Genomic DNA, 13445 nt, shown 5'->3' with positions numbered 1-13445 from the left:
AAGGCAAAGCGCCCGGAGCCGATAAGAATAAATGCACACAGTGGGTTTCGGAGGGGGCCAGACGATGGAGATGGAGACAAAACTCAGACATTTTATTGGCCTGGCCCGAACCAAACCGAACTGAACCGAAAAAGGCGAAAAGGGGTGACTGAGGTAAACGGTAACGCCTTCTGGTATGCAAGGGAAATAATAATGGCGCCCAACTGTGAGCTGCATCCGAAGTCCCGTCGAGTGTGGGCCAATTAAAGACCCCAAAAGCCAACAGCTACAACAAAAACCATTAAAAGTGCGAGAAAAAAATTAAACTTTCAACTGCTTTTTAAAGTCGATTGCGGCACCATTGAAATTATACTCGAGTAACTCGTTCCAACCTTTCTCTACTCGATTTCTTTTCATATAATAATTGCATACTTTGCGGTTGCGGTGAGCGAGATGGAAGATAGTAAAATTGAGAGACAGAGAAACAAGACAGAGAGAGAGAGAGAAGGAGTAAGAAACCAGAGCAAAAGAAACCAATATTTACACTTTAAGTTTGCGTGTTAAGTGGATAAATTAATTGCTTGGAACTGTTTAATGCTATTAAACTTACTGGCAAGCCAAATGAGGTCCTTTAAATCAAACGCAAGGCATAATATTGCCAGATTGACCACTTTCAAACTGTTAAGTCAATCGTGGGCAGTTTGAGAGAGTCGGATTTTTATATAAAGAGTACAAGGAATAATTCGATAAAGATTCAGGCAAAAGCATTGTTCACAACTATAGATCGAAAACAAATGAAAAAATATCACAAGTCTTTTACTTAATATAAGTAAATTATTGAGGACGAGCTTACAAGGTTTACATTTTGTACGAGCCTAACTAAAATCGGGTTTAAGGGGGTGTTCTGGTCTAGAAGTCTGAACTTAAGCGATTTTTTTTTTAAATAGATTAACAAGTAATGAAAAACATTTTTAATGTACAGTTATTTATATGGTTTTTATTTACATTTTAAGAAGACAAAAAAAAAAGAATGGAAGCAAACTTTGGCAAGCCGAAGTTCATATACCCTTGCAGCTATTGCAAAAATTAAATATACTTGAAAACATTAAAATTATGATTTACTTGCGTTTAAAAACATTGAAGCTATGATTATTTTGCAGCTCAATTATTCGAAAGTTTCTATGGCAGCTATCTGATACCGTTTTCCGATATTAATAAAATTAGTACAGAAATTCTAAACTGTCAATTAATAAGCCAAAAAGAATTTTTAAAAAAATTTACCAAATAGAAAAGTTACATTTCTTATATATTTTAATTTTTTTTATTGTTTCCATGGGAGCTATATGATATAGTCGTCCGATTTTCATGAAATTTAAACCTTATTTCTGAAATATTTAACCATTACAATATGTCGAAGAACTACAAGAAACATTAAAAAACAGCAAAGTTATAATTTTTTTATTTTTTTCTGATTGTTCCTAAGGGAGCTATATGCTATAGGCGTCCGATCCGGCTTGTTCCGGCTTATGTACTACCTGGAATAGAAATACAACTTTTGGGAAAGTTTCGTGCAGATAGCTTTAAAACTGAGAGATTAGTGTTCGTAGAAACGGGCGGACAGACGGACGGACAGGTGGACAGACGGACATGGCTAGATTGACTCTCCTTGTGATGCTGATCAGGAATATATATACTTTATAGGGTCGGTAATGTCTCCTTCACTGCGTTGCAAATGTTTGACTTAAATTATAATCCTTTCTATTTGTTATACAACATTCGCCGAGATACAGGCCTCTAGATCGGGGTCTTCAAAACAATCGCTGCGTCCTGGTTGACATGATTACAGCCCTTGTAGGAAAAAATAAACAAATCTTCATTAGTAAAGATGACGTTATTGGGTTGACCACATTAAAAAAAAATTTATTTTAAGTAACAAAACGACTTGAAAACAAAAAATGTTTTTTATATATTGTACTTTAAATTAAAATTTGTTCAAGTCCGAGCAAGTCGCGATAGAGGGTAGTATACACAAGATATGTACCAAATTTCAAAGTAAACGGTTCAGTAGAAATTTAAATATCATGTCAACCACCTCAAAAAGAAGAAGTTTCGAGAAAAATGCGTTTAACGTTTAGGAAACGGCTCGGACACCACGTCACAAAATCGTCTGTATTTCCTAAAACAATTCGAATTTTAAAAAATCTTTTAAGGATAATGTTTTTAAGAGTCTAAGCATTCAGAATATGTTAAAAAAAATTTCGATTTTGTCAAATTTTTAGACCAGCAGTACCCCTTTCAGCACTCTAAATTTAATCTCCTTATTTCAATTCATAGCTTTAAATTGAGTATCCATAAGCAAAGCTTTTGACTTATAAATTAACTTAAATTTAAGTTGAAGTAAGATACAGCTTTTTTCTACTCTCACCTTTTATTTTTCTACCGTTGAAGTATTACCATAGTTTCAAACTTTATGAACAGGATTAACAACCTTTTTTTTGCTGTTTTCCCTTTATTTTTTTCTAGGAAGTAATTTTTTTTCCATCGCCATTTCAGCGTTCCACCGCGGACTCTTCGACAAACAAGCAAAAGTTATAATTTGCCATATAGACACATGCATTAGGGATGCGTGACGGTGGAGTGGTTAAATGGAAACAGGAGGTCCTGGGTGTGCGTCATGCTTTTGCACGCGAAATTGCTCGGAAGTAATTTTGTTTACCTTTTATTTTGCGGTAATTGTTTGCATATGCAGCTGACAAAATTGTCCTCCGATGGATAACAAAAATATACAGTCAGGGCGATGGCTGGCGGGCTATGTGTCCCACGCCCCACGAACAGCTCCCCAAACATCCTTGGGCGGAAGGAGCTACAGGACTACAGGCAGGTAACTTGCAGTTAACAGACAACAAGAACCGGAAGTGCGTGCGCGTGCCAGTTGAAAAGCTTTTTCCCACACATCCCTTCATTCGAGGCAGGAGGTGCAGCAAAATCAGAGACCCAAGTACCCTTGAAGGGTATGTGGAAAAGATACTATTTATAGGAGTACCAAGTTTAATTGAACTGTTGAATTGGTTTTACCCTTCATTTTAAATTGGAAGGTTGAATATAAATATGATAAAATAAAAAATATGTTTGGAGTAACTGGGACTGTAAAGGTTAGAAAATTTATAAATGAGACTGGTTAGTTGTGAGCTGAGTTCGCCGGCACAATAATATTTAGATAATATAAGCATAAAAGGAACATGTTAGGGTGTAATTCATTTGTTAGGTATACAAATTTAAAAAAAGGCTTGGTTTTTATAAGCTGCGCTTACCAGCACAAGTAATAACTAACTAGCTTGCATGCCAATATTGAATGTTTTTTTTTTAACATTATCGACAAAAACATGATTTTGGTTCATTGTGATGGTTAATTTAGCTAATACCTAGGAATGGGATTTAAAAAAACAGCTTGTATAATGTAAATCATTGTAAACAATTAATTAGAGTTTTGTTAAAAAGGGAAGAGAGCTATATGAAATAAAAAGGTCTTGAAAACAATTTAAATAAAATGCGTATCTATGATTTCCATCTATCCTAAAAAATGTAAGCTTAATTTGGAATACTTCTCATCCATTTTTAAATACCCTCGATCTAGGGAAGCAGAACAGATGGCGGATGGTAAGTCAAAATGGCGCTGGCGACCGCAGTTTGTTTTTAGCTTTGGCCCCGGCCTGGTGCTTTGGTAAAGTGCAGTCCCCGCAGCATAAACAATGAGGATATGTGGCCTGGAGTCAGGAGCAGCCTTCCATGGGCGGCCACTCCTCCACGACTGTTGTGTGGGCGTGGCCAGGGTGATACAAGCACGTGTTTTTGCCCGTGGATTGCTTTCGGTGGCCGTTAATTGAAATGCATGTGGTGGGCAGGAAGAGCAGTGGATGGACCCAAAGGGCGATGGAGGCGTTGACTGGCTCTAAAAAGTGGCTAAAGGTGTTTTCTGTTAGTCTACTAGAAAGCCGAATTCAGCACGATTCATAGGTACCCCCTGTTTTCACTTTACTTCTTGAAGATTTTTATTTGAACAACATTTAGTTTTTAATTCACAAATATCACAAATTTAACCAGCAATGTTTCTGTTTCCAGCTCCTATAATTTCTTCTTTAAATTAACAAATTTCCAAATATAAATATTTGCAAGAAAAAAATAACATTTCAAAACTAAAATAAAAAGTTTTTTTTTTAATTTAAATGCAGCCGTCCGGAAACAAACAAAATAATATATATTTTTTTCTGTGCACCATTACAAAAGAAAGGTTTTAATTAAAACATAAGTTTAAGTTATTAATCGTAGAATTTTTGAAGGCATTGCGAAATCTTTTTTGAAAAATATATTCTAATGCAGACTTAAGAAAGTATTTTTTTTTTTTTTAACGGGATGATATAGGGTACTCAATGGTTCTTTGGGGGTTCTTCTGTACAATCAAGAACTACACTTGCGGTTACTCTTTCGTTTCCTGGCTTTTGTTCGACTTTCATCTCGGGGCGTTTCTGTTGTTTTTCTGCCCCCACTTCCGTCCACTTTCCCTTACCGCCCATTCCCACGCCCACTTCCCACCACCGCCCTAAATCGACGGCTTCGTGTTTACTTTTGCACGCACATTTAGCTGGCGGCATTTGTATTCATTTTTGGCCGTGTATTTCGGTCCGTGTTAGTATCTATGTGCTTGGCAGTTATAACACGCACATTTCGCCTCGTGCAGTTCAAGCGGTTTCTAATTTGCTTGCCGCTGGCTGTAGCAAATTCTAATTTATTTGCAAGATATGTAACGCACTCCCCCCCAATCTCCAACCCCTCCACCGGTGGGTTTTATGCTCCCGGGCAGAGGCAATTGCAACTGCGAAGGCAAAGGTCGCAGCAGGAGCAGGTGTGTCTGCTTGCCGAGTTTCGGCAAAGCGCTGATTAAAATAACGCCCTTTTCGAAACAAAGCATTTGAGGGGCAAAATAAATAAAATAGTTGAGCCCCGCCGGAGGGGGTAATAATGTTTTGCAGCTGTTGGAATCTATGCGAATATGCTGCAATTTAATAAAGACGTGCGATATTATCGGGAAAATTTGTTTTGGCATTGTATTGTTGGTCTGGTAAATGCATATTAACTAGTATCAGTCGAATAGTTATTGTAAGTGTTAATACATTTTTAATCTTTATTTATTAAATGTACTTAAGCATTAAATGTTGTATTGCTTTTTTGAAGTTTTGAAAAAACCTTCAAGCTGATACAGTAGTAAAACAATTGATCCAATAAATCTGTATTTTTTGTATTATAGAGCCATTTTTGGTATAATATTACCAACTTGAAATAGTGCCCAACAGTATGTATTCAAATGGATCATTAAAAACGCTACGTATTTTATAGAGATAAGTAACTTAGAGCTCAGCTTCTGTAAAACTGATACTAAAACGCAATCATTCGAAATTTAGTAAGATTTAGCATTAAATGTAGTATTGCTATTTTGAATTCTGTAAAAATCGAAGTAAAACAATTGATCTAACAAATCTTTTTTTTTTGGATCTCATTTCTTTTATTAATATCCTAACGCTGCAAGTACAGACTATAAAATGTAAAATATTACAATTTTTAGAAGGTTTACCATTTGGTTTATACAAAAAACGAAAGTTTGACAAATAATGTAAACAAGTTACAACTATGTTTAAGTACAATAGTTTTGTGGAGCTATGGTTGGTATATGAATTCCAATATAGTAGTGACAGTATGTATTAAATTTTGTCAATAAATATCATAAGTACAGTAGTATTGTGGAGCTATGTTTGGTATATGAATTCCAATATAGTAGTGACAGTATGTATTAAATTTTGTCAATAAATATCATGTTCTTTGTCGTAACCTCTTAGAAACTCCCAGTTCAGCTTCTTTGAATCCGATGTTGAAACGCAATAATTCTAAATCAATCCTTCGTATTACTTAAATTTAATGCATGTCAAGACTATATTAACTTTGGTATTTGGTATTTCATTATGCGCACAATCCGACTGCCCAACTGGCAATTACAAGTACTTAATATCGGATATATAGGGCTCAGCAAAACGGGGCCACTTAACTACGCAGGATATTTGTAAGCCTTCAACTATCGTTTTAGAGCAGACAGAGTATGCTTGTTCTGACTTGTGCGTCATCATAATGCAGAAGGCCTACCAAAATGCCTATCCATTCAGTCAACATCAGTCAGATTATGTTCTCATCTACGCACACATACTAGCAGACACACAAAAAGGACACAGAGTTGGAGTGGGGCTAAAACATTTTTAAAAAGACTTAAAAACTTCAGTTTGCTTCTGCTGGTTGGACAGGAAAAGTCAAAAATGAACGAGGAGCAGGCTCAATGCAATCAATGGCTTAAACCAGAGCACAATCGGGAAACAACAATAAAGGCAGCAAAAACACGAACAACAAATCCAACAACTTGTCAAACATCCAGGCCACTTTACACAGATTGAGATAGGGAGAAAAATTGCAGTGAGCCGAGAATTTCATAACAATTTCTGCTGGCAGGCTGGCTTTTGGCCCCGGTATAAAGTAAACAGTGTTTGGACCCAAATGTATGCAGTGCATTTTTACGGGGGGTAGAGGTGAAATATCTTTCTGATTGAATGGTTTACTCCCACTTAAGTTCTCTACCTCGGATCTTAGTACCCCAGTATCCAAGCAACAAATTGACAAAAATTGAATAAAATAATGCCAGGCTTGGGCTGAGTTTGCCATGCGTGTGTTTTTGGGTTATACCAGCACAACCACTAACACCACCACAGGCACCGCAAAAACATCCTGAAATACTGAAATATGGCCAGGTGGCTGTAGCTTATGCAATCCTGCAAATGGAAATATGTTGTATATATTTATCGCTCGCATCGCCTGCTTTTCAAGTAATATGGAAAAGCAAAAAGTTGCACAAGGCAAACTCGATTGCAACACTTACACAGGCAACCAACTGACACAAGCACACCTTTTCTCCTCACACACATTTTTTCAGTGCACAATGGACCTAAAAACAATGGACCTATAAATCTATATATATATTTAATACAGATAATATTGAAAATAATTAGACTTGACCTTCTTTTTTTCTTTGATTGAGACTTTCTATAAACTTTTAAATTTTACGTCCTTTAACTAAGTTTATGGTTTTTTTAGTACAATAAATATTAAGAGGACCTCGAAATTTAACGACGATCAATAATACTAAACATTATTCTTGTTATAATAACAACACAACTAAATGTAGGCCATTTTTAATCTTTATTTTTAGCTTTGTTGCTACAGGTTCAATTCTTTTATTGTGTGATTATTTTAATAAAAGCAGTTTTGTGCCACTGTGCAGCGCATAGAGTACATTTGCGCCTACAAGCGGGCAATAGATTAAGCAATCTAATCTGTATTTGCGCACATGATTTCTCTCACTCATCGTGCGTTGGCTTCCCTTTTCGCGTTGTTGTTCATTTTGTTCTTATTCGAAGTACTTGTCTTTGTTACTGTGACTGAGGAAGGCAAAAATAAACACTTCAGGAACTTTCATGTCTATATTATCCGAATAACTTCAAAACTTATAAATAACATTTGCATTTTTTCAGTTATTATTTAACACTTTAATTACACTTTGACGGTCTTTCGATATTTCTCTATGAGTTTTTTTGAGCTTTATCTGCGGAAAAGGCTTCGAATACGAATAAGAACATTAGGATCACAGCTTAAAGATTCGGTTAAACATTTTTGTGACTGTAGAAATTTAATTTTAAATATTAAAGTATAATTTTAAGTTGCCTAATCAAATTGTTTGAGTTTAAATATCACCAGAATTTTAAAATCTCTTTTTAAGGCGTTTAAAAAGTTTACTTCGTTTTGGACAAAAATTTACCGGAGTTGTCGACTTTAAATATATTGGTTCATACACATTTGCTAGTTTTGAAACCCAGTTTTCAACTAATGGAAAAAGTTTTCAAGAAGACTTAATCTGATAGAACGTTTTTGAAAATGTCCTGGAAGGGTATACGATTGTAGGTGTATCTTAGTGTGTTTGATATGTCCGCCGGTTGTGTGAAAGACTGACTTCCCCCGAGCGGCTTGTGTAAATGTGCATATGGAACGTGGTTGATGATGGGCCACAGCTACGACTATGCCGCTCAGGACCCAGCTGGATGGAAGTGGGTGTGGGTGTGACGTGGCATCATAATGCTAATGATATTTGCCTTAAAGAATGGCAGCGAGAGTCAGGTTACAGGTAACATCCAGTAAGCAGCTGCTACTGCTGCTGGGGACTTTAGTTGATGAAAAACTCTTTAGAAATGCATTAGTAATTTTCCATGGCCTGTTGGCTAGGACCTCGGTCCTTCTGCTGTCCCTCCCACGGTTGTTGTTTTTGTTTTCACAGGTTTTCACAGTCAATTGACCAATGAAATGTGCAGAGGAATGAAGCGTATATAATGTGGAATAGCCGTTGGTATGGGCGGTTAAATAACGGAAGGTGCACACTACTGGTGTCTCCGATGTAAGTCCATCAAGCCGCTTGAACATTTTATAACTTATATTTATCTGCATTATTGTATATATTTTAAAGATCAATGCTTATTAAATTTGAATACCTCTATATCTTTAAATAACATAATTTATGTTTAATGACCACCATAGCAATAAGTGGATTGAAAGTCGTCAAAAGCTTAATTTGATTGTAGCCGTAAGGCATAATTATCAATGATTTTCAATTTTGGTACACTCCTCTATAAAAAGAAATTTTAATTGGTCCTATTATTTTCTTAAAAAGAATTTATAAACCAATTGAAAAGTATTAATTAATTCAAACTTACCCATAATTATTTTCATTTCCAACCAGACATTTAATTGCTCCACAGATTTTACGCATTTGTGTGTTGGTTGTTTAAATTAAATGCATATGTATATCTACGCAATTTAATTTCAAAATGGATTAGAGAAAATGCGCAAAGCTAAGTAGGTGAATTACATCGATATGTATTATTTAAAATCAAAAACATTGTTAAATAAGCAAATTGCAAACAGTAAAACAAATTTTCAGTAATAATCGTAATTGACAGCTCATTTGATTTTAAAATTTCTTTAATAACAGTGCTAACAGCCCATTTAATGCCGCTATAATAAAGTGAGATTACAAATAAATATCAGAAACTAAAAAATATAGTAAAAGTAAATGAAAAAGGCCATAACTGACAGCTCATTTGATTTGCTTAATGTTGCAAACAGTTTTAAAATCCGATACCACGCTATTGTCATTAAAATCTGTATCATATTATAAAACAGCCGTGATAAGGTACGCGAATTATGCTGTTTGTGGAGTGTGATGATGACATTAAAATTTTGGAATATTACATTAGTTGGAATATTTAGATCTTTATGAATATTTGCATTGGTTACATAATAACAATTTGTCGCAAGATTTTTTATTGGTAGCGCTGAAGTATTTCAATATTCGAATTGCTAGCTGTTCCCCAGAGTTGGATAGCGTAGGTCCAAACAGGCTTCAAAATGGCTTTGTAGAGAAGAATTTTGTTTTCCAAAGTGGCTGCTAATTTTCTACCTAGTAACCAGGACATTTTCAGTGTTTTCAGTCTGAGTTGTTGTCTTTTCGCTTTTATGTGGTGTTTCCATGTCAGTCTGCTGTCAAGGTGCATGCCAAAATACTTCACACAGGTATCTTAAAATAGAATATATTTTATAAATACATTTATTGACAAAAAAAAAGTTTGCTCACAATGTTTAAACAAAAATTACAAATTTTATTACAATGGAGGAATGTAAAATTTCCAATTGGCCTTCCCATCGTTCTGTAATACATTAAATTATAGCCTGCTCGAGACAAATGCAGTTGAATCGTAATTAAGTCATGAGTGTAAGCAAAAAGTCGAATAGATTGCCGCTCAACTAAGGCGTTTTCTCATAATGATGTTGTCAATGATGATAATGATGATGGCATGGGCGTGGATAATCGTAACAATTATCTGCGATGAGCCAGCGACACTTGACGACAAACATTGTCACGCTTTATCCCCAAAACATTTCACTCGAACTTGTAATTGCCCCTTCCATTTCCAAAATCCCACCCATTGGGTGCGATAAAATTTTGTTGCCTAGAGTAACGTTTAACGATTGTGTTCATTGACTTTGGTCTAGCGATTTTGTTGAGTAGGCTAATGTGTCAGGACGGGCCCTATCCCTATTGTAGCCGCTTTGTCGAGGGGTTTTCGGCGGTGTGAGGTACAGTGGTAAAGTGCGTGCGAACTGGGGCTTATCAAGCTTATCGGCCAATAATTCCATGATAGCGCATTGCGCACATTCGACTGGCCCTCATGAATCAGCCATTGGATTCGTGAGTGTGATTTGATAACTGGCGTTTTGACTCCGGCTGCCCGCCTCCGCCCACTCAACGTGACATACGAAACATTCTCGTACAATATAGGGTATTTGAACAGACTTTTGAGTTTTAAACGTAGGCTTTACTTTAAACAAATTGAAGTGCTCGATTTTTCATCAGAAATTATGGAAACCCAAAAGAGGAACATAAACTGAAATAAGTAAAAAACAAGAAAGGAAGCAAACTTCGGCAAGCCGAAGTTTATATACCCTTGCAGCTACAGCAAATATTAAATGTTCATGAAAACATTAAAAGATTTACTTGCGTGTTTGTTTAAAAACATTGAAGCTGTGACGATTTGCAGCTCAATTATTCGAAAGTTTCTGTGGCAGCTATATCATATCGTTTTCCGATTTCAATATAATTATTAAAATTATTCTAAACTGTCAAGTTATTAATAAGTCAAAAAGAATTTTAAAAAAAATTACCGAATAGAAAAGTTACATTTTTATTTTATTTTGTATTTATTTATATAATTTTATAATTTTTTTTCATGTATATTTCCGATTATTCCTATGGGAGCTATATGCTATGGCTGTCCGATCCGTCATGTTCCTAGCAGTATATAAGACTACCTGCAGATGGCTTTAATACTGACGGACGGTCAGAAGGACAGACGGACGCTAGATTGACTCTCCTAGTGAATTGTCTCCTTCACTTCGTTGCAAATTTCTGACTGAAATTATAATAATCTCTGCAAGGGTATAAACATTAATGTATAAACAACATTTTATTTATTTATTTTAATTATTTCATTTATTAATATTATTTAGGTGGCAGTTATGAGACCGGCAGCCGGACATCAGGCATCCTAGTCATCGAGACAGGTGTAAAATTATATGCCAGCCGTGTGGCATAGCGCAAATCGCTGACGTCCTGCCTGGATTTCCGTTACACCCTTACTCTATATGTATGTGCGCTTAAATTTTAAAAGATTACAATTTTAATTACAACGTTTTGCGAAATATTGGCCACCGCACCAGTCTGGGCAGTCAGTCATGAAGCCGCCACATAGACTAGACATGTATGGATTTTTAAATATATAGGAGGTACAATCTGGTGACGAAAATAAGAAACTAAAAAACGTAATCTAGAAAAAAAATTGAAATATATTCCAAAACATTTATATACGCCTTCTTTTATTTTGTATTTAATGTGGGAAAATCAATTTTTCATTCTTAAATTATATTAGACAAGAAGTCAGATTAAACTAGTTCAGATTGAATATAAACTTCCCCCGTACTTTTACTTCTCCTGTAGATTATTTGATAGTCGCCTTGAATCACGTGTATTACGTCATCGACTTTTATCAGGTATGAAATAACCTATTAATAAAATCACACATATAGACATTTTATTTTAATGTGCATGGGCTTATCAAAGTCAAATTGAAATAGCTTTAAAAGCACGAAAGTCAATTCGAAGCATTTAGTTGCAGAAATTCAACGAAACCGTTTGGCTTTGTGCACTGCAGGTGAACTAAAAGTATTAAATAAATTTATTGAACAAGCCGAGTCTGGCGAATATATTAAAGCAAGTGGCAGTGTGAGCGATAAATTAAACAGCTAAAAATTATGCCAAACATTGTCGCACTAAAGCTGAGCGCCAGCTATCCGATTATGGAGGGTCACCAGGGTCACAAAGGTCACAAGGAGGAGGGAAATATCCTGGTGCTGGACCAATTGGCGCTGCAGCAACAAATCAGTGCGAATTTCATTTTCCATGCGATTTCCAACTACAAGAAAACGCCGTCAGAGCGAAAAACACTGGACTTCATTGCCAAAAAATGGCTGCACATCCAGTTGCTGTGGCGCGAGTTCCGGTTGAGGGATAAGCAAATACGGCGTGGATACCACAAGGATGCCCATTGGCTGGAGCACGGATACTTTCAGCAGGAGCTCTTCGAGCTGGTCCACGAGAAATTCTCGGCGGCCCGTGGCTGCCTCAGTCGTGACAAAAGAAATCTGCTGCTTACTGGTGGTCAGCCACCACTGCCATAGCCATAGTGTTTATTCAGTCGAGGAAAAGGTGGCAGAAGGCTCCTTGAAAAAAAAGCATAAAGAAGCCGGACAGGATAAGGGAAGCGGAGGATGTAGACAAGCGAAAACTTATTCCCTATCCCCTGCCCGCTGGAAAAACACGCACTGTGCTGCACTGAGTAAACAGATCGGTTCTGAGATGATATCCGTCAACAGCGATTCCAGTTTCATTCCCCATTCTCCGTTTCCCAATTCCAATCCCAATCCCAATGCCCATCCAATGGGCAATCAATCTGACTGGACGCCATCCATATACCCAATGATTGATTGCACTCGGCAAATGCTTATCACAATTATTATGATATGTCAAAAGGTTATACAAGTCATGCTCGTGACGTCGGTTTGGGTCAGGAATTGTTGCAAGTGGCCCAAAGCATTTGTATTTATTGAAAGCAATATAAATATTTTTAAAGGTTTTGTAAAAATTTATTTAAATTTAAATAAAATACCCAATACCCTTTATACCTCCAATCAGCATTAATCAAATACCAACTACTAAAAATATGACCAATTCCACGGGGAATTCCTAGTTAACCAACAAAAAAACATTTGAACAACTATATCAGCTAAATCAACGATAAGATAAGAGGAGCCTTGGGAATTCCGTTTTTAATCGGGGGAAATGCCTTTGACAATTACGTAGAATTCTCACAGCTGTCTGCACGGGCAAACTTAATTTACTGTCCGCCAATTATCTTGTATCTGGTCAGTTTTCCTCGAAAAGAAACAAAGGGAAAATCAATTTCTTAACCAAATAAAGAGCAGAGCAGCTAATAAAAATTTTGGCCACACATACAAAAATAAACTAATTCGATAATTTGTTTTAGATGGCAAAGTAAAAGAGCAAAAAGCAATGACCGTAGTCCTCGTCGCCATTTGGGTGTTGAGCCCAGTTGAATCTTCGTTTTAGCTGTGGCCATCGGCTTATATCTAATTTAGGGCGATTAAGAGGGCCGACAAAAAAAACAGCAAAACAAAATCGAGGGCAGGCCACT

General features: G+C 36.2%; 1 protein-coding gene across 1 annotated transcript; it reads left to right on the top strand.

Annotated features, from left to right (window-relative positions):
• The first annotated feature begins 11857 nt into the window (after positions 1-11857).
• Positions 11858-12921, top strand: LOC128261381 (uncharacterized). The gene has a single exon (XM_052995051.1). The coding sequence runs from the start codon at positions 11986-11988 to the stop codon at positions 12409-12411; it is 426 nt and encodes a 141-aa protein (XP_052851011.1). The 5' UTR covers positions 11858-11985; the 3' UTR covers positions 12412-12921.
• The last annotated feature ends 524 nt before the right edge of the window (positions 12922-13445 follow it).

This window comes from Drosophila gunungcola, unplaced genomic scaffold, assembly GCF_025200985.1.
Source record: "Drosophila gunungcola strain Sukarami unplaced genomic scaffold, Dgunungcola_SK_2 000001F, whole genome shotgun sequence".
Classification (NCBI taxonomy): domain Eukaryota; kingdom Metazoa; phylum Arthropoda; class Insecta; order Diptera; family Drosophilidae; genus Drosophila; species Drosophila gunungcola.
The sequence above is the reverse complement of the archived record's forward strand: the minus strand, read 5'-3'. Positions and strand labels throughout refer to the sequence as shown.